At 43.6% G+C, this 21350-nt stretch overlaps 1 protein-coding gene across 1 annotated transcript in view; it reads left to right on the top strand.

Annotated features, from left to right (window-relative positions):
- Positions 1-19098, top strand: part of PPM1H (protein phosphatase, Mg2+/Mn2+ dependent 1H) — a 122575-nt gene extending 103477 nt beyond the window's left edge. The window contains exons 8-10 of the mRNA XM_015855388.2: positions 1762-1869; positions 7862-8013; positions 14190-19098. Coding sequence (XP_015710874.1) covers positions 1762-1869; positions 7862-8013; positions 14190-14337 — 408 coding nt within the window. The 3' untranslated portion in view covers positions 14338-19098. The remainder of the gene's footprint in view (positions 1-1761; positions 1870-7861; positions 8014-14189) is intronic.
- The last annotated feature ends 2252 nt before the right edge of the window (positions 19099-21350 follow it).

Raw genomic sequence — 21350 nt, 5'->3', positions numbered from 1 at the left:
CTTTCCTCGGAGCAAAGAAGAAGGAATTCTGTGCTGTTTACCACTCAGCTTAGCCTGTGGCAGTCCAGTGTTTTCCACTCAGTATCTCTTTATTTTATCGCTTTGACAGCTTGAGAGTATATCTTGGTTCTGTCATAAATCAGTCTCGTGTCTAGGATGGAGGAAAGAGAAGAGCTCAGCACTAAAAAGCAGTTCTGTAGCAAGCGTAGTCATTTGTTGTTCAGTTTGATTTAGGTTTTGTTTCATTGTAAATAACCAGGCTGCAGTAAGACCTGTTCAGTAAATGACTTTAAATGATTCTGGTTTGATTGTAAGATATAACTAGTCTGGATGAAGACAGCAAAGTAACTCTTGTTTGCTGAAAACGAAGCAGGGGGTTATTTAATAACAATGTACAGTGCTTTGAGATGTAAAAAGCCTAATTAAGAAGAAGAGGGATCAGGGCAGGATTTAGGAATTATAACAGCCCTTAACCACATCTTCTTCAGCTACTGTGTGTGAACTCACCGTTGAATTTTTCTGATGTGATTCCTGTTAATTTTTCTTGAAAGGAAAAAGTGAACTCTTCCATTTGGATGAAATTTGTTTCCAATTCCTTGATTAAGAACTGTGAGATCATTAGTGCTGATCCCAGCAAGCTTAGCTGGATGCTGTAATTGGATCAATACAAGGGCGCAGTGGTGTCAGTTTGCCGATATTGGTACGCTCACTGTGTTACTAAATAGTTCTCCCCTGCTGCTTTAGGTTCTTATCTCAATGCAAAAATGCAAGCTGTTCAAAATTAGCCCAAGTTTTGAAGATTCAGACCTGCAGCTTATCTCTGAATTTGGTTAGTTTTGTAATTATTTGCAAAACGTTTCATTCACAACTTTTTAATTTACTCTCTTATTGCCTTATGGAGCCAGGGGTTAGTACGGCAAAATAATTTTGAGTCAGTCTCGCACTGTTACTGATGCTGTGAGCATTCCTGCTCAGAAGCTGCTGTGGCAAAGCCAGAATTTGGCAGACGTGAGGTGCAGGTAGCACCTGAGAGCTAGGTTCCCCATGAGGCAGAATGCCTGATCTGTCTCTGGAGGAGCATTACTCAAGAAGAGCCTGGCTCCTCTTGAGAAACAGCCATCGTCTCAGAGGAAGATGTTTAAGGAAAAAGGCATTAGATCTGAAGTAATAGCAGAGAACCGCAGAATCCAGTGGTCACTGGCACTATCACCTGTGTGGCCTTGCATTACTTGTGCTCTGCGTAGGTAGCAGCTGGCTCTTGGCATTCTTCCTTGGTGGAGAGTATATGTGGCAATATGTCAAACGGAGGGAGCCTCAGGTTTCTTAAGTGAGTAATCAGGCTCCTTGTCCTTTTTACAACACTTGCTTTGTACAATTAGTATAATTTGCTGAAGGAGTGCTCTCACTCACTGCTGTGGGGCAGCCAGGTGACTGTCCCGTATCAGTTCCATATTGTTCCATACCTCACAGGTGGTCATATTCTAAGGTGGACGTATGCAGACTAAAATGTGGACAAAAAATAAGAAATGGAGATACTGCAAGTGCGATTTTTTAAATTTGATTAGCTATGCTAAATCTTAAGCTTCTGGGAGAATAAGGGAGATTCATTCTTAAGTGCAACAGCTATGGAGTATCAGAGAATCGTTAAGATTGGAAAAGACTTCTAAGATAATGTAGTCCAACTGTCAAATAGGAATGTTATCTTTTTCCATCTTGACACAGTGCTTGTAACAGTTTTTGATCCCATTCCTTTATTTCTAGGCTCGGGTTATGGCAACAATTGGTGTGACGCGGGGTCTGGGAGACCACGACCTCAAGGTGTTCAGCTCCAACATCCACATTAAGCCTTTCCTATCCTCGTCTCCTGAGGTAAAACTGCCAAGCTTCAACCACCTCATTTGTGGAAGGGAAACAGATGTACTTACTGTGCTTATTTGTTCTTCCCAAATCTGATTCCATTCTGATTGTGGCTCAATCCAGGTAACATGCTGCACTTCCCAAAGGTGTTTGTGGGGTGACAGCTGAAGTTAGTAACATCTTTGGATTAGGAATGTTATAAATTCCCCAGCTGTTTGCCTTCCTCTGATTGCTCCCTATCCCAGGCAGAACCTGGCTTATCATATATCCTCACCACTCAGTGTGACCATCTCTCCCCATTTTCATGTGCTACGACTCCGTTTGTGGCCTTGATCATGCCTTCACAGAACCAGAGATAAACCTGCCTTCTCCAAAAGGGGGCATTGGATGTCTTCCACGGTCGCATGCACGCTGCTTTAGGCAGAGGGTACCAAGTCCAACTGCTAAGTAGGAAAATGCCAAGAGCGTGTTGGAAGAGTGCTTTATGGTTCCATCTGGCTGCCGCTTCACATCTTGTGCTTAATACTTTATAGTGGTTTTGTACAAACCCCAAATAATGATAGAAGTGGCACTGCATATTCCCAGATGATAGCATAAAGAGAAGGTTATGTGATATTTACTATGATGGGGTGGTGAACTTGCTACTTACCTGTTTGGGAACCAGTTTTAAATGCCTCCATCATTTTGACCTGCAAACAGTTCCAGTTTTTAACCACTATAGACCTTGCAGCGAGGTATATATAGGCTTCTGAAGGGGGTTGCCTGTTTTTTTGTGCATGAAGAAACATGCAAACTTTTTACTCTGTGACTTTATTGGTCTTCCTACAGGTGACCAATGATGAACAGTGATGAACAGATGACATATTTTCTATAAAATATTAAGTGAAGGGCATACCATCATGAAAAGAGGAGGCTTTACTGCCAGAGCCCTATTACCATCCATTGTCAGCTGGCTTTCCGTTGTTTTAACCATACCCAGAACCTGACCTTGAATTTGTTGCTTGCTACAGCAATAAATAAAACCCATTGTGACCTATTGTAGGGTACCTGCTTTAGCAGGGGAGTTAGACTCAATGATCTCTTGAGGTCCCTTCCAACCCCTGCGATTCTGTGATTCTGTAATATGAAAATACACGAATGACACAACACTGTTGGGAAGGAAGAAAATTGCTTAATTGACCTTGCTTAGAACATCTTTGAGACTTGAAAATTAGAAAGAAGTGCTGAGAGTTTCTGGTCCTGAATAAAAGGAGGAGGTCCAGAGACAGCCCCTTCTTCACTTTTCCTTGCTATCAGTCTGGACCCTTCCCTCTCCGCACTTCAAGTGTGTGGTGTCCATCACTCAGGACCTGCTGCTGTTCTCTGCCAGGCAGGCAGCAGTTCTGCCCTCATCTCTTTGATGGTTTTGTTTAGCGCCAGTGAAATGATGCAATTTTACCTATTTATTTTTCTGTCTGGCATGCTGAGATGCACTGTTTCTGGGGTATGTAATAGCTGCAGCGCAGTATCTCAGCAATATCATCTCTGCCAATTGCTGCTGTTGTATTTGTCTGTGCATATAAACCAAAGCCTCTCATGGGCTTTTCTAATTTGTGTGTACTGTGTGTGTGCACGTGTTCGAATTTGGGAATATGGCATTCACTTCCTATGCTGTCCACGTTTCAGGATCTCTTAACTGCTTTATTAAAGGGAAGCAAAATTGTTTGTGTTTCCATGTTTCCTTTTTGGCTAAATTCAGCAGAAATCTACTAGGGCAGCGGGAGTAATGACAAAGCACCAGCCACCTTGATTTAGAGACATGGGAAAGGAGGAAAGAAAAAAGAACAAACCACACGACTTGAATTATATTAAGAAGTAACATATGCTCTGACTTGCTTTCCCTTGAACCTCTTCTTCTCAGCCATCTCTTCCCTCTCTTCCCAGAGAGGCCCCCGGTATTTTTTCTCCTCATATTTTTCCCCATCTTCTTCTGTTCGTATGTACACAGAAACCAGCACTAAGAAATGTCTTTATGCTGCTGTCTGGGAAACCTGGCACTTGGAAGCAAGCGCAGTGGCCTCAGGCAGCAGTCACATTTGGCCTTTAGTGCAGCATTGGATTTTGAATCCTCTTTGTAGAGGTAGGGAAGCACAATGTCTGGTTTCCAGACCTGGAAAAGGGGAAGCACAGGAAGTGAAGGCACACAGTGAGTCGTGACATGGGGAGAATCCAAGTCTGGCTTCTGTTTCCATGCTGTGATGACAGTGTCCTTTCCAAATCTGGGAGAAAGGTGCTGTTTTTTTGTACTGCTGTGTGACAAAATTCTGGTATGATACATCCACCAAAATTTGTCTGAAGGAAAGGTGAGCGTCCCTGCGACTGCATCCAAAAATAGAGAGAGAAGTAATTTGGGAGTGGTGTGAATTTACACTTTGATAGAGTGCCAGGCTATGGGAGGAGAAGTCATGTAGCCAAGACTGACAAATGTAATCAGGATTCAGTGGCTCAGCTGTTATGAGACCAGATATGGAGGACTTCTGCAGGTTGGTGAGCTCTAGAGAATTGAGCCTTTTATAATAAACTGGAGTAGCACAAAGCAGGCAAGCCATGGCTGAGGCTCTCTGGCATGGAATTAAATATTTATTTTTCATAATGGAACAGCTCATTTGAAAGCTTTCAGCAGGAAATTCAGCGTTTTAAGGCTCAGCGAGGGCCTTCTTGTTGCAGCTGTGAAGCAGAATTTCATCCTGAAATTTTTTCAAGCAGCAGCTCAGCTCAGCTCAGCTATTCAGTGGGAGCAGCGTGGCTCTGACAAAGGCACTTGGTCCTTGCTGGCAATGAACCCAACGTCACCCGGCAGAGAAAATTGTAAGAGAGTAACCAAGGAGAATTATTCCCTTTTCCAGTGCGTTAGTGAAATCTTTCTGACAACTTCACACATATGTCAGAGGAGGACTCTGCTTTAGATTCACATCTGCCTTCTGGAGAAATCTTGGGGAATTACAGCACTTAAAGGAATGAGCAAGGCGAGGACTTTGAGAAGCACTGTTTGATCAAAGGGAGTCAAGGTGGTTTAAGGAAGCAAACATCACGCTTTAGTAGCTTGAAGTCCTTCAGGGGTATGTCTACTAGAGAATTAAATAAAAATGCAGTAGATGATCTTGCCTGAGCACTTTGATTTCTGAAAAAGAAAAAAAACATTTGAGAAACTGTTCTGCATCGCAGGTTATTAATATAAAAAGATATGAAGCCGTAGACTAAGTGGAAAGTTGGCACAGTCTACTGGAAATTGGCTATAGGGCAGGAAACAAAGGATGGCAGTAAAAAGCTAAAAGGAGATTAATTGGTGAGTGCTGCAGGGAGTAGTGTTGGGACCCGCTTTTTATTATTTACATATAAATTACTTGGAGGGTGGTATTGAAAGATCTCGTCGTTTGCCAGTGGAGCTGCACTGGATAGCACTGCACATAAAAAGGGACAATGCGATTAAGAAGGGATTTAATTTATTGAGGAGGCTGGGTTGATCAGTGCAGGCAACTGAATGCGGACTGTTGTTTGGTTTGGATTCTGCCTGGCAGGCAGCTTGGGAGCACCTCAGATGGCTGCAGGCTCTGGTGCCACTTCACTCGGAATAGTTTTCACACCACAGGGACTCACATTGGCCGCCTCCTAGAAACAAAGCTGGCAAGCAGGTCTTAGTGCCTTTGCAGAGCCGGTGCCATCCTTGACCTGAGCCAAATGGAGGTTTTGTCCAGTGGGTAGATCTCTTTGAGATATGATATAAAACCTGCCCAGCTGTTCTTTTTCTGCTTGTCTAGGGCATTTTTCTCAGTGCTTCTGGCTTCATGTAGGTTAACAATATTAGAAAGAAATATCCAAAATGAAGATAGGCATTAAGTGGCAAACTGCTTGATACATGTTCAGAAAGGTTTCATGGGTGACTGCAGGCCTTGGTGGTGTGCATCTAGCGCTGAATTTCAGCAGAGATCTGTGAGGACCAGTCAAGAAACATATAGTGTAACCCAGTTCTTAATGTCATGGGTATTTGTGCTGTCAGGGTGGTACTGCTTCCTATTTTCTGATTGCTGACGTCGAATCATAGAATCATAGGATGACCTGGGTTGGAAGAGGCCTCAAGGCCTCCACAGGCAGGGCCACCAACCTCCATATTTAATACTAGGCCAGAATGAATGAATGAACAGGTCAGCTGCTCCACATCAAGTCAGATGGTTGTACGAGTATGGTGACCACACTGGAAGCCTTCAAGGGGTGTCCTGTTGTCCCACAGGTGTTAAAGAAGGATGTTTGCTGGACTGGTTTGAAAGGGACTGTGAGAATCCTAGGGCATTGGTGGCAAAGCTTTGTGAACAGTAGAATCTGGCTTGCTTCTGCACCTGTAAGTGTAACCTGAACCTTCAGTAGACAGGAGTCTTAACCTGAAGCTGACCCACATTGTTTTCTGTCACCTTGGCAATCTGTTTTCCTGAGTACCAGCCTGCCATCCGTTATTGCTCACCCTGCTCTACCCTTTTCTCACTGGCACTCCTTTCTGGATATTCTCAGTTCACAAAGCTTTTACCATGAGGAAATCCTCGCTTGTACTCAAATTACCAGTAAGAGCAGTTTTTGTGGGGTGTGGAGGTTTTGTTTTGTGTTGTTTTCAGATTTCTGAGGAGATTATCTACTCTTGGCAACATAATCTGCTTCTGGTGTTGGCCTAGAGTGGTGCTACACCAGTGCTGAGGAAAAAGGCTCTTGTGGCTTTGCCTGGGTGGGTGAGCCATGGTGGGTGTATCTGCTTGCTGCTGAGCAGATGCCTGAGCTTTAGCTGTGATTCTGTCTGAAATACTTGCCTGTACCTTGCTGATCAGAGTGTGCAATGCACTTCTGGTCACCGTGGTGGCCAGCTTGCCCCCTTCACCCATTGGTTTTCCAGTTGCAACTCTGGGCTCTTACAGCAGAACTCTGGGAGATGGGAGCATTGGCACCTGCTGCCTTTTGTGTAGCAGATCTGAGAGGAGTTCTGTGCTGAATATAAGGATCGCTTCTGTAATGGTATTCCCTCTCAATCTGAATAAGGCAATGTGCTCTAATTAAGAGAATATCTTGCCTTAACTTTAATCTTCTCCAAAGTCCTTTCTCAGCCGCTACCTTAGATAATGAAGTGAGGTTACATTTTACAAATGACCTTCTTGTGCTTTTGAGTGAAAGGCGAACAAGTGAGGATTAGCAGTGAGGTAGAGATGATTGTTTCCACAGAGCTGCCTGCAGTCCCATAAAATCATAATTACATTAAAAGGTCTGGGCATTTTATGTGAATTTCCTGCTCCTGAGGAGAGAGTGCACGCCATGCTGACAGCCATGGTTGGCCTGGCTGTGGTGGTGAAGCCAGCAGGCATTGCAACAAAACAACATTGTGAGAATACGCTTGGGGGTTCACTTGTGTGCCAGTATAGAATGGGTCTAGACCCATCTTAAAGATACTTGTAATAGAGCAGGTAAAGAGTTTCTCTTCATTTCGTAGGACCGTTTCCTTGCTCGGGCATTATTTTTAAGTGCAGTGCATGCTTTGGGTCTAGAGAAGCAAATGAGGTACCTTCTCCTTTCCAAACGTGTACAATTTATTTGGCAGAGTTAAATAGATCTGGACAAATGATGAAAACAATTATTTTTGAATACTTTATTAGAAAATATCAAAAATTCATCAAATAAATTATTTAGGTTCCATTTGACTAGCCCTGCCAGCAAGAGGGAAGAGCTTTGCATGCAGAACCAGGCTGGCTTTGATCACCGCTGGCAGCACAGAGCCATGCAGCCCAGCTCAGCAACGCTTACATCCATCCCGACTGGGTCAGCACAGGGATGAGCTGGGCCAGGAGGAGCTGCAGGCTGGAGAGCTGAGCGGGGCTGCGGGAGATGGGCTTCAGTGCCCTGGCCAACCCACTATCTCAGATCCATCTCAGCAATAATTCACAAACAGATCTGTCAGTTTCCTCCTTCATGAATGCTTTTTTGTGTGTTTTAGGTAAGAGTCTATGACCTACTGCAGTATGAGCATGGGCCGGATGATGTTCTGATCCTAGCTACAGATGGACTCTGGGATGTGCTGTTAAATGAAGAAGTGGCAGAAGCTGTCACTAACTTCTTGCCAAACTGTGACCCTGATGATCCCCACAGGTTTGTGTTCATCCCTTGGCTTTCCAGCTTCTCTGGAATTAAGAAAGGCTTTTTGGTCTATTTGTGTATAACATATGATATGGGTAACATTCAGCGAACTTGCATGTTTTTATACAGCAGAGAGTCTCTATAGCAAGTGTTTTTTGTCTGTTATAACTCAGAAATGCCTTCAGAGGAAAGTTGTGGGATCGTGGTATCTTGGCATAGGATCCATTCTGTGTGCTGTAGTAGATTCTGTAGAAATCATAGGAGGTTGAAGTCTCAGAAGAACATGACAACAGGTCTCCAGCAGTCACAAGATTCCACCTAGCTCTCCCCTGGATGGTCTTTTAACAATAAAGAGTTGTTTCTCGCTAGGACTTTATCAACATCTCTCTCCCTCTATATGTATGGATAAATACAGCACAATGTGGGTGCTACTCATTGCAAGTCACTGTGTGGCCTTTGAAACCGTTTACAATACTGGATGCTCAGTGCCTGCCAGCTGCCAAACAGGTGTGGTGACAAAACAGCTGCAGAGCTTGATTCTGTTTCAAGTTGATGGATTCTGTTTATTTCAGAAGGATCCTTTGCATTTTCCCACATTTATCTCCTCTCACTTGGTCAGCTTCTCTCTTTATAATACACCATCAAGCACACAAAATCTTCCCAAACAACTAACCAAAGCACTGGAGTGGGTTGGTCCGTCTGTCTGCTGCTGAGTTCAGTGTCACTGTGAATTAAAGCATCGTGCTAGAGATCAGAAGTCTCTTGCTTCTAAGACAGAGAATGATGAAAGTGGAAATAGCTTTATCCTTCTCTAGAGAGTGTTCCGAGAGGAAAAGCCTTTCAGAATGCAGGTTTGGATGGCCATGGTTGTCTTCTGCCCTCTCACTGGGCTGAGAGTAGGGGAAGAGAGCCCTCAGATCACCCCAGTTGGCCTGTAGAAAGTGGAGTTTGGGATCTCCCAGCTCAGCACTGGGATATCTCAGCAGCCAACTGAGAACACACGGGGCTGTTTCACTCACTTGAATGAATATTCCAGTTTCAATTGTTCAGATGCAGCAGCTCTTGAGGGTAAACCAGTCGCAAAATGCTTTGTGTTTTTAGTATTTCTGAGTGGGCATTTTCATGAGGTCAGCTCTGTTCTCCATCAGCAAACAAGGAAGACAACGAGTGGATACAGACACTCTGGCAGCCACTTGGGATTTACAGTGACAGGCACTGCAAAGCAAATCACAAGCAGTATGTTCTTATCCGGACACTTATTCAGAAGCATGGAATGCAAAATAACATTTTGCTGCAAGCACTCAGTTGTCAGGTGAATGGGTGATGAGCATGAGGCTGTACTTTGACCTTCCTTCCTCCTTGCCCTGAAGAGCAGATGGGGCACTAATGGCAACCGGGGCCATCTCTAATTCAGCAAGGCATGAACGTTCCTCTGCCTTCCAGCTGAGGGAGATCAGGCATGGTTAGCAAGGGGCACTTCCACGGCACCTGGCACTGTGCTCTGCAGATGGGCTGTTCAGTAGGAGGGGACCCACCCAATCAACTTCCCGTTATACCCTAGTACCGCTCAGAGGTGGTAGGGAGGTTTTTCTCTCAATTCTGCACCCCTGATTGTCCTTCTGCGAAGACAGCTGGTATAATGTAAAGCCTCTGCCTCGCTCTGTCTCCATTCTCATCTAGTAATTAGGAAAGGTTGGCTCTTCCTACTGTCCATCCTGGTCCTACCTGTTCATTGTGAATACAGTGTGAGTGCACTGCATCAGTCTTGTTTCTTCTGGTGTCCGCAGCACTGGTGATAATGCTTTTGTTGCAGTAGAAATAGGAATTATTTATTCAATCATTTTTACCTGCTAGGTGAGTAATCTTTCATCCATTACAAGTAAAATATCAAGAAATCAGAGACTAAAGAAAAATAGTATTTTCTCAGATGTCAATTTATTTGTGCCAGTTTAGTCCCAGTAACTGTGGGAGATTAGTCCTATTTGTAGCAGTGTGAGTATAACGCACTCTAGAATTGAGCCTGCTGCATTATGAGTTAGAGCAAACACATTTATTAGTGTTTGACCTCCAGGTCTGTGAATGGACATCTGAACTGAAAATTAATTTGTTCTTTTAAGTAACTTTGTGCCGGGTTATCTAGAGGCTTACGAATAGTGGCACAAAGACATTTCTCATGCCAGCTTGGAAAAGGTTTTTAAGAACAGTCTCTCGTATAGTTTACAGTGATATTTATGAAAATTACCTTTGTGGAATTGCTGTTCAGTTATAAAGAATATTTAAAGGGTTTAAAGTACTATGTGAGAGGTTTTATGTAATTACTTCAGTGGTCCAAATGAGGTATAACTAATGAATTTACAATAGCGTAGCACCTCAGACTCTGGAGTTGTGTTCATTCCTCCTACTAGTCAGTGACAGGAGAATTGTGTTTGCAGTGTTATCAGTGTTGCATTTAGAGGAAATGTTATCCCACAGAGTGTCAAGTTCTGTGATGGGTGCATCTGGAGTCTGTGGTGAGGTGAGCAGCTGGAAATGCAAAATCTCAAGGGATATAGAAAACTTGTCAAAATGAAAGAGAGTTGCCCCCTAGGCTTCATAATTCTGCCGTGTTCTGAAGAACCTACCTGTTGGAGTGGACCCTGCATCCATCTGACCCGGTAGCCTACTTATTCCCTGACAGCAGCATTCTTGGGGGGGGAGGGAAATTAATAGGAAGATTTTAGAGCATTTAGAGATACATTATCTGTTATGTAATCAGCTCTTTGAGGGAACAACATCTCTCCCATTTGAATTAGGAGTCGTTTTACAGCCTGATGGATAAGAGCTCATAGCCCTTGGGAAAGCCCCTGGGACTCTTTCCTGCTGATATTTACTGTCAGAACTATGAGTGTTTGTTACCCACAGAAAAACATCTTTGAATCCTGTCAAATGTAACGTGTGCCTGGCCATCTCCAAGTGCAGAGGGAGCGAAGCTGGTTCTGTCTTCAGCCAGCCATGCAGACACAACCCCAGGGGATCTGGGCAATGAGTGATGAGAACAGACGTGATGAGAGAGCGGTTTCTCTGTGAGGGCTGGACAATTCAGTGACAGAGTGAAGAAGCTGAGCTTGAGTTGGATTTCTTTGCTAGCTCAGTTCAGACAGGAGCATGAAGGACCCTGAGCACGGAGAATGGGTGGTAATGACACACTGCTGTTTTTGATACATCTGTCTGTAGAAGTATGAAGATGAAAAAAAGTGAGAATTTTCAGCATTTCCTTCAGCTGCACCTGCACAGGCTAACACACCGACCTTGGGAGTCTTCTGCTCCTCCTCCTCCTTCCCATCCTTTTTCATCCCCTCTCACACTCTCCTTCACCCTTGTGGAGATTTACAAGGGTGCTGGGGAGCTGCTTTGCCTCTGCTGAGTGTGAGGGGATAAGAAGCTGCTCAAACAGCAGCAAGTTGCCCCTGCTGTCACTGTTTCTTCTGCAGTACTTCCACTGATCAATACTGAAAGCTTGAGCAGGAGAAAAAAAAATTATTTATATATATATATATTCTTAAAACACAGAAGTTGTATTCCAGCAAGACTGTTCATTAGGAGGAAGTGGGTACTTTAAAACTACTTCAGCAGTTCTCTAATGCTGTCTTGACAGCTGAATCTCTAGTTCACAGCGCTGGAGAATAAAAGCACTCGATAATGGACTGCTGCTGCTATTCATCTCCAGGTACACGAAACTCACCCCCTCTCCTTAGTGCCAAGTTGAACGGCATTGCTCCAATTCGGCTCCATGCTAGGAGAGGAAAGTGTTACCTTGCTGCTGCCTTCACCTGTTCCTTCTTCTCTGCTTCAATGTGCCGCTTTTCTTGTGTATTTCAGTCTGCCTACAAGAGACTTCTGGTTTATTAGACTTCTGTTTTAATCTTGCCCTATCCAAACATTAAGCAGCAAATCTTTACGCAATAAAGAGCAATATGTATGCCTTTGTACTCCTTAGATGTGGGGAGCTCTCATTAATTAGAAAAGAAGCAAGGCAAAGTTTTCTGCCAGGATGGCGGGTGTTTGCTTCTCTTAAGTTCTGACAGTAGCTGAGAAGCCCTTGAAAAAGATGTTCTTAGCCAAAATTCTCTTTGCATTCATGCTGTGAAAGAGTGCTTCAGTTTCTCGCTTACCATGTGGAGTCTTTGTATTCTTTAGCCCTGCATCTGATTTGGGGATTTGGGAACTGAGGAATGCAAGTGTGTTTGTGTTATTTTTTCCCTTAGGAAACCAAGTTTTGTGTTGTTGTTAGGACAATATGGCCAACTCTTATCACCTCCTGCTGTTAGACCTCGAGATCTTTGGTGCAGATGATCTTAGAACCTGCAGAGAGAATGCACACATGTGCACAAGTGTATCTGTTCAAGTCGCCGCCCTGAGTGGTGCAGAACAACCCTCTGACCCTTCTCCAGTCACTAAAAGCAAATCTCATGTCAAAGCTAGAAGGGCCTGGAAAGTTTACCACTCTGTCTGTACCACTGGGAGCAGGTAGTGCATTACCTCTGCAGAACGTTATTTGGACTTAACATCAAGCCTTCTTTGCAGCGAGATGTTGGTTTATTTGCAGTGAACGTTACTTCTTAGAGAAAGTAAATCTCTCTGTGCCTGATTCAAAGGAGACTTTTAAGCTTAGGGAACCAATACTGTAGCAATGGAACATAATAAAACGGGTATTTTTCACCTAGGAGAGCAAATAAAGTTTGTTTAGTGGATACATTTAATAACTCATTCTTTGGTGAAATTTTCTGGGATTAGAACAATCCTTGGTCAATTAATAAACACCTTTTTTTTGTCCACTTCTGATGAGTGGAGATACTGTTCTGCCCTGTGCCTCAGGCAGATCTGGGCCGATCACTTCTTGCCCAGGATCCTCCCTAGAAAAGGGGGTCTTGAAATGCCAACCTTTCTTGTCCTTCCTGCTTTCTGTGAATTACTGAAGTGCCTTTGCTTTCGATTATCCGAGCTTTACAGAGGGCTTTATAGAGAGCCCTTCATCCTATTAGAGGCTGATAATTAAGCTTTAAATAAAATACAGGCAGGCACGATATTGAGCTGTTGTTTTATTTTCCTTGTGAGTCTCTTAACTGTTTGATTATTTTTTGATTAGTGAACCAATAGAAAATCTGTACTCCAGCTTTACACTTTACTCCAGATGTACACCCAGCTAAATTTGAAACAACTCAGGCAGGTGTTGGGTTGAGAATTGACTGGAGTAGCTGTTCATCCATAATGAGATTTCTTTCAGCAGAAACTTCTGAACTGGCACACAGATGTTTTGATCGAGTAACAGCAGGTAAAGGGATATGGGAGAACATTTCTGATCAATAGTGCGTCAGGATTGGAAGGATTGCTGAATTAGGACTTCTTGTAGAAATAATCCAGCTGTAAACAACTGGTTCTGTGCTATGGATGGTGCAGGGCAGAGCATTACTTCTACACAGCTTTCTGTGACCCCAGGCGGCATCTCATCTTTTCTAAGGGCAGAGAATATGTATAATGCCAGTCAGCCTGGCACAGTTTTGAAGCAACAGGAAACTGTCAGTATTTCACTAAATTAAGCACCTGACAACATTGAATATACAAATGAGAAGGGAGCTCAGTATTCTGTTAATCAGGCTATTTTAGCTGGAACTTTCCTTTTCCAATTTCACTATAAAAGAGAATTGAAAATCCTTACAGACAAGGACAATAGACAGCTTATCTGCTTGGTTTAAAGCACAATTTGGATTTTATTTCTAACTATTGCTTGTTTTCTAATCACTTGCTTCATTACAGTGTCCCACCAAAGTGAGTCAGCCCATATTTATCTCCAGGTGTTTCAGCCCACGGCCATATAGGAATCAGTAAATGAGTGGTGTTATTTTGTGTCCTTGATTCTTCAAACCACTCCTAGAAACTTAATTTGCTAAAGGAAGTATAAACAGAAGTGTAAAATATTTTCTGAAAACTGGTGAAGTTGAGCACCCAAAATGACCAGCCACCTTTTGACCAACGATTGCTATGAAATACCTCAAGATTCTGAGATAAAAGCTGTGTGGGGAGGTGGTTGTTAACATTTATCTGCTTCTGAAATGCTGAGTGACTTGTCCTTGTACCTCACACATGTCCATCTCAAAGGCTTTCCTCACAAGCATAGCGCATGGTACCAGCTGTCTTCTGCCTTCCCCCAGGTACACACTGGCGGCGCAGGACCTGGTGATGCGAGCCCGGGGAGTGCTGAAGGACCGGGGCTGGCGAATATCCAACGACAGGCTGGGCTCTGGAGACGACATTTCTGTCTACGTCATTCCTTTAATACATGGGAACAAGCAGTCGTGAAAGTAGCATCGAGAGTGGTTATTGAAAGGGGATCTGTTGGGGAAGGGCCTGTAAGAGACGATGTGTTTTGGATGATCTGACCAAGACGTCTCCAATTGATGTAGTCTATTCATAGCTAATGCTGGAGGGGTATTTTTCTGCCCGAAACATAGGGCTCTGCACATAGACTATATATGATTACAGATAACCCTTAAGATTACAACTCCCCTGTAGTAAAGGTTTTGGTGCTTAAGGGGTATGAGATCAAAATGCTGCTAGAATATTGTGGATTCTGTCATCCCTCCAGGTAAAGACCTGAAGTAAGAAATATTCTTTTCAGTTTGCCATGTAGCTTGGAAGAGCCATTTCAGTTGTGAAAGTAGAAGTGGGTATCAGAAGCCAAGGAGGCTCCTGAAGCCTAACCCGAAATATTCAGAGCGGTGACTTGGATCACATCTCATTTAAAAATACTTTTATACATATAAATGAGACTCAAGAGTTTTCTTCTTCCAGAAAGTTGCTTTCGTGACTTGCCTACGGACAACAGCAAACTGATACAGTCCTTTGAATCCCCATTCCTTCCCTCTGGTCTCTTCTTCAGTAGATTATACTCCTGTATTTTAGTAGGAAAACTGAAATTGTTTTTCGTGTGACTATGCCTGTTTACTGCAGCTAAAACAGCCACCTGCAAAATTGTCCAGGAGAAATAGGTCACAGTCCTGTATTGCGAGATCTGTTCAGGTATGAAGAATTATTTGTCAAGACTCCCTGTTGTGTGTACCATGCTTACACAGAGCAAGCAAGCTCGGCATTATGTGATGTTTACCTGGAGGTTCTGGTTCCTTTGGGATCAGAGATTTTCATTCTTTGAATGGTTCTGTCTGCCTTGTCCTGTTGGAAGGATTCCCGATCACACTGAACCTCGACTGAGGAAAAACTCTACATTTATTTGGGCTCCTGAGTGTATTTTCAGCTGGGTTTCTACTTGAAGTGATGGTATTGTTCTGGTTACCAGTTTAGATGCTCAGATGGTGATCTATTTAAGAGTGATTTCACTTCTTGGTTTTCTTGCTTGACTTGGTGATTAGAAGGTGACAGTTAATAACTTCACATCCTCTTGGTTGTTGAGGACTGCGGCTGAGGATCAGGAGATCACTGTGATAGTGACAAGCCCTTGGGTAGCTTTGTCAGCTTTTTCTTAGCAGTCTATTTAAATAACGAAAGTCCAAGGATGTTATCAGAGTGCAAGCACTAGTCCAAGAGGGTAACAACTGAGCAAATCTGCAGCTTGACTTGACTGCCTGTTCTGTGGACAGAGAGCTCTTCACTGGCCGCAATTAAAAACTAAATAAATCCCTAGATTCTCATTTATAGGCAGATATATCAGCTGGGGAGTTAGATTTAGCCTCTGTTGTCCCAGACCTCATCCTTTTGGAGCTGCTAATCTGACTTGTCCATAAAAGCTACTTCTTGGATAGCCAGAAGACAGGAAGCTGGGCTAACCGTGGAGCACCAACTAGGCATCTCACAGATGTTTTATCCTTTCTAAAGGAGAAACTGCCAGCTCTAAGAGGAGGACGCTGTGTCCTTGAAGTTCCTGAAGATGTGCAGGCTTTCTCCTGAACAAGAGTGGCCTAGAGCTTGCCAGTTCTGTAATTTATAACGTGCTATAGAAACAAAGTACAGTGCTGTTCGGTGTAGCAGCCCAGATACTTTATTTGACTGCATCCAAAGTACAAGTGCAACATTCTCAGTGGGTTTAAAATGCCCTTTCTTTAATTTCTAGACCCAGTAGGAGTTTCAAATTGAGATGAGCCAACACAGTGTGTAATGGCTCAGACATGCATCCAGCTGAGTGATTTTAGTCTGAGAACTGTTCCATGCATTCCCCAGTGCCTGCATGTGATGAAGCAGTGCAGAACACTGGTGTTTTATGTTCTAGTGCTCCAGTATCAGTCACATCTGATTAGGTGTTGCCATGCTTTATCTGTTTGTTCCTTTTTGTTTTTCCCCCTTTCTCTCGCCTTCTTTGTGCACCTGGGTGAAGAGATTGGCAGGTTTGAAGCCCAGAGTGTTTTTCACATGGTCCCACACATGTTTCAAAGTTCAACCAAGAGATCTTTCTGTGCTCTTTTTTTTCTTTTTTTTTTTTTTTATTATTATTATTATTTTGCCTAATAAACTTGTCAAGATGCTTTTTGTGTTCTTTGTAACTCCTGTTGTCTCTTTGCAAATGCAGTTGTGTTGTCCTTTTTTTTTTTTTTAATGGGGAAACTAATGGCAGTTCCTCTGAAGTCACATGAACAGCAACAAAGCTGGTGCTCGCTGTGACCACCTTCAATCCTGAGTCAAATGTTTTTGTGCCCATGCGTTGTTAGTCTTCATTATTTAGTGTCATGGGGTCAGCAGACGTACCAGTCACTATGAACCCACTGAGTTCAATGGGGTTGAATGAATTTCCAGTGCGGTATTTGCCAAAATATAAAAGCGAAATGTCAAGGCAATGGAAATGCCCTCTTTCAGAGGTGTTTTTAAACACTCCTCAAGAGAGGTGGAGCAGCAGAGCGACTTGATGGGACCAGACTCACTGATAAGTTATTGGAGCAAAACCTGTCGTGCAATGGTACAGCTCTTTGCATCAGCCTCCAGCGTCTGTTGTTCATCCGAGGTACTGCCATCAGTCAGCCTGCTTCCCGGCAACTGCTGTGCCCACCCAGGTCACGCTGTGTCAGCTGTGAGCCCTTCTGGAAAGGGCAGAGGTGCAGCATCAACAATTAATATCAATTAGCATCAACTCTGAACATTTTCAAGAGTAATAAAAAGCTTCCTACTCAGCTGTGTGTGACTGAAACCGTGCTGTGGTGTTTTTTGTTTTGCTTGTTTACAAAATGTCCATTACACCGTTTACAGGCTTAGCTACTGTGAGTGGCTCTGGTACATCTGCGGTTCACTGCTTTGGTGCCTGGGCTTTCACTTCTGTCCGCTTTCATTCAGGGCTTCTTACACGCCTGCACTGTGCTCTGCTTTGTGGCGTGGTGCGTACACACACCAAGGTGGTACAGACAGTAAGCAGGGAGATGCCACGTGTGAAGCAAGGATAACAAAGCATTTCCTATTCTCTCCATAATGTGCATTATGTGAGGAGTCGTGGCATTAGAAATCACTGGTGACAGAGAGGAGTTGTGATCCACAGTGCACAATGCACCTTTCGGTTGGGTACGGGATGGATGTCACCATCTCTGCAGCCCCTCAGTTAGGAGCAGACCGCTCAGCACCAGCTCCAGTGTTTAGATCCCAGGCACATTACCTTAGTCACTGCCCGATCCTGGTGGCACTGTAGCTTTTCATCTAGTGAAGTTCTGTTAGCACCCAATGTTGTCTCAGCATTAGCAGCAAGGAGCCTCAGTCCTGGTTACCTCTGTCTTAGTAGGTATTGCTCACCGTGCCAGTACGTTGGTAGGTTATCATTTCTTGGACAAGAGTGAGAAAAGGAAGCGTAGTAGTTCAGATCAGTGGCATGCCTCATAGTTCAGATCAGTAGGCAGCGCCATTAACACTGCCTTCTGGTGCCTGATCCAGTCCAATTTCTAGAACTTCAAAAGGAGCAGCTTCTGCCATTCTCTTGTGAATAGTGTTGCAGAGGGTAGTACAGCTGTCTCACAGCTTTCCTGTCTCACTACAGCCTGAAGTCATCTTTGCTTAACTTGACGAAGACAGTAGTTGGAAATTTCAGCCACATGTGAAGTGAGGCACACAACTGTCTCTTGCTAAATTAATGCGGTGATGCTTCCTTTGTGAACACAGAAGCCTGCTGTCTAAGAGGGCTAATTTTCAATGATGTCCTCATGCTGGAGAGAGAAATTGGTTTTAATACAAGGAATTTGAAAGAGCGACAGGGCTGACGACTAAAGGAAAAGCAGGCCTAGTTTGCTATCAGCAGTGATTTTCCATGTTGAAGTTGCTTCCACATTAAAGTACATCAGGGAGGTCTGTGAGGTGTGGTAGGCGCTGCACCTCCCGGATAGTCTTGAAGAAGTGAGAACTACACTCGATGTTTTGGCTTTGAGCTTTTATGTTTTAAAGAACACTACGTGCTCCAAGCAAATCCGCCACACTCCTTCCTGCCTCAGCATCCCGCTTCCTTTTATATTTTAAAGCGTTTTGTGCAAATGATTCCAACGCTTGTATCAAACATGAGTTGCAAACCATACGGAACTGTTGTTCCTCCGACATCCTTGGTGTGTAAATAGTTTTCCTCCATGTGTCTGAGATGAAGATGCAGTGATGTGGCTGCCGTAGACAGAGCGGCCAAACGATGCTGTGACTGTGCTGCTGTATTTCTACCTGTGATGTACTTGAAGGAGGATGCCCTTGTCCGCCTCCACTCTCATTATTTTCTTTTTTTTTTTGACTGTTGGTGGTGATGTTGGTTCATAAATATCTCATTTGGGTTTGTTTTGGTTTTTAATAGCTGCCACTTTTTTTTCTTTCCCTTGTTGGACAAGTCATCTTATTTGGAGACCCATAGAACTGCCTATGTTCTGTATGTCTTGAAGAACAACGGAGCTGCTGGAGAAAGGTGTTTTGGACCAATGTACTTATGTTTTGTGACTGTGAAATGTTAATCTTTTTGTAACCTAAGAACAAAAAATTGTTTGGTAAAGGGATCTATTTTGTGTTTTTTGAAACTTTTCAGTGCAATGAAAAAAACAAAAAAAGAGGAGGATGCTGAAGAAGTGTATGCGCAACATTTTAAATAAAATTTTAAATTATATATATACACATCTATATCTATAACCATTATTATTCTGGCTGTGTCATGGAGAGTACCTGAGTCTTTGTGTATTAGTCGTGCGATACAGACCAGTAGAACGCTGTTTTAGGATTGTGGTGTCATGGAATCATTAAGGTTGGGAGATAGAACTAAGATCATTGAGTCCAACCACCACCGCACCACCAGCACACCCACTAACCGTGTCCCTCAGTGCCACACCTACATGGTTATTGATTATCTCCCTGGACGTTGACTCCAGCACCTCCCTGGGCAGCCCGTGCCAATGTGTCGCCACTCTTTATGAGAAAACCTTTTTCTTAATATCCAACCTGAACCTCCCCTGGCACAAGTTTAAGTCATTCCTTTTTGTCCTGTCACTGGTTGTACAGGAGAAGAGACTGGCCTCCACCTCAACACAACCTCCATCAGGCAATTACAGAGTGATAAGGTCTCTCCTGAGCCTCCTCTTCTCCAGACTGAACAATTCCAGCTCCCTCAGCCACTCCCGATTAAGATTTGTGCTCCAGACTTTCATTGCCCTTCCCTAGACAAGTTCTGGAGCCTCGATGTCATCCTTGTAGTGAGAGGAGGGGAGGTCTCACGCTTTCTTAATTCAGCAAAGTGAGTCCCCATGAGGTGTCATTGCTCATAGGAAGAGCTCTTGGAGACCTCCGAGCTGTTTGCTACTGTAAGACTTCACTGCTCAGGCTGCCAGCTGCCATGTTCTGCCTCAACAAATTGCTATGCAAAGTGATCGGGCATCATCTCTGTGGTATGAAAAACTGGGTGTAAGTTTTGCATTGACAGTGTAGCTGCAGTATGCTTTCCATCCTCCTCAGTTTCTTAGGAACCCCTGTCTGAAATTCCCCTTTCAGTTTATATTAGAGTAAAGCCAAGGGTGAATTCATTGATTCCACTGAAGGAAGTTGTCATGGCAGGTTCAGTAACCAAAGAGGCAATTACAGGTACTGCAGATACCAGGACCTGACACCCCAGCACAGTACCAAGACACAGGGCCTGCAAGTCTAGAGCCAGGTTCTTACTACCATCTTCAAATGTCATGTTGTAGCACAACTAGTTGTCCCCATTCTTATTTTACTCCAAATGCAGTTGAAAAGCAATGAGAACAGTTGTTCTACACTGCTCCTGTATGCTGTGTATGTGCCTGGCACTCTCAGCACAACAGCATGCTCAGATGAACAATCTGCTGCACTCACTCTGGCTTTCCTTACTCCCGCGTAAGCCCTGCAGTGTATTGCTGCAGTCAGGACACTGACCAAGTTTAACATTACAGCGTAAATACTCTTCAGCACGACTTTGTCTCCTCAGTGTAAGCCAAGTAAGACAGCGCCAGCAGCGTCAGGTGACCCTAATGGAGCGCTGTCCACATCACGCTACTGCTTTGCATCTCTTATGACCTGCATCCTCTGAGGTTGCAGGTCAAGTAAAGCTTTTTTCCTTTATATATATATATATTATATATATATTATAGATGTTCAGATGTGGACTTCTGTCTAGAATTCCTCTTGCAATAAGTGTGATGGCACATTCATGCCCTTATACTGAACACACTCGCTTAACTAAAGCTACACAAAGGAATTTCTTATGTTTTGTATAGTTGCTGTAAGACGGAGACCTGATGTTTCATCTTCTTAATGTACCCTTGTACAGCAACGCACCTTCACAAAAACTTCACTTCTTTATAGCATTGCACTGCAGCCTTTATTGATTCCAGAGTCACGCTCTGCTTTCCAGGAAGGCTTATGTAAACCAGAGTTACTGCACATCCTGTTCTTGTTACGAGGAAAGACGAGGGATTTCTTTTTTGAAGTCCTTCCACTTTTCAAAACAAAGGATGCCATAACTTTTTAGGGACGGGGAATGATTTGAGGGAGGAATTCTGCTTTGAGGACAAGGTTAATGAAAGCTGTGCGATCAAGGCAGACAAAACGCGTCTGCAGGTAGATAAAGAACAGATGACTCAGAGAGCCACGTTTAATAATTTACGAACAATTAATCATAAATTTGAGGCTGCGGGAATGGTCTGCAGCGATGCCGTGTAATACGAAGGGAAGAGGAAGTAGCTGCAATAGAAAAGATAATTAGATCTTTACTGCAGCTAACTCGAGATAGATTGTTTAGATGCGCTGACAAATGAGAACTCTGAACTCATGAATTTTAGGCTGCATAAGATCAGAATTACATTGTCTTTCTTGGACATTTCAGTGCATAATTTCGCCGGCTCTAAAAAGTCAAAATG

The sequence above is a fragment of the Coturnix japonica genome, chromosome 1 (genome assembly GCF_001577835.2).
Source record: "Coturnix japonica isolate 7356 chromosome 1, Coturnix japonica 2.1, whole genome shotgun sequence".
Taxonomy (NCBI): Eukaryota; Metazoa; Chordata; class Aves; order Galliformes; family Phasianidae; genus Coturnix; species Coturnix japonica.
This window is presented reverse-complemented; position numbering and strand designations above follow the sequence as displayed.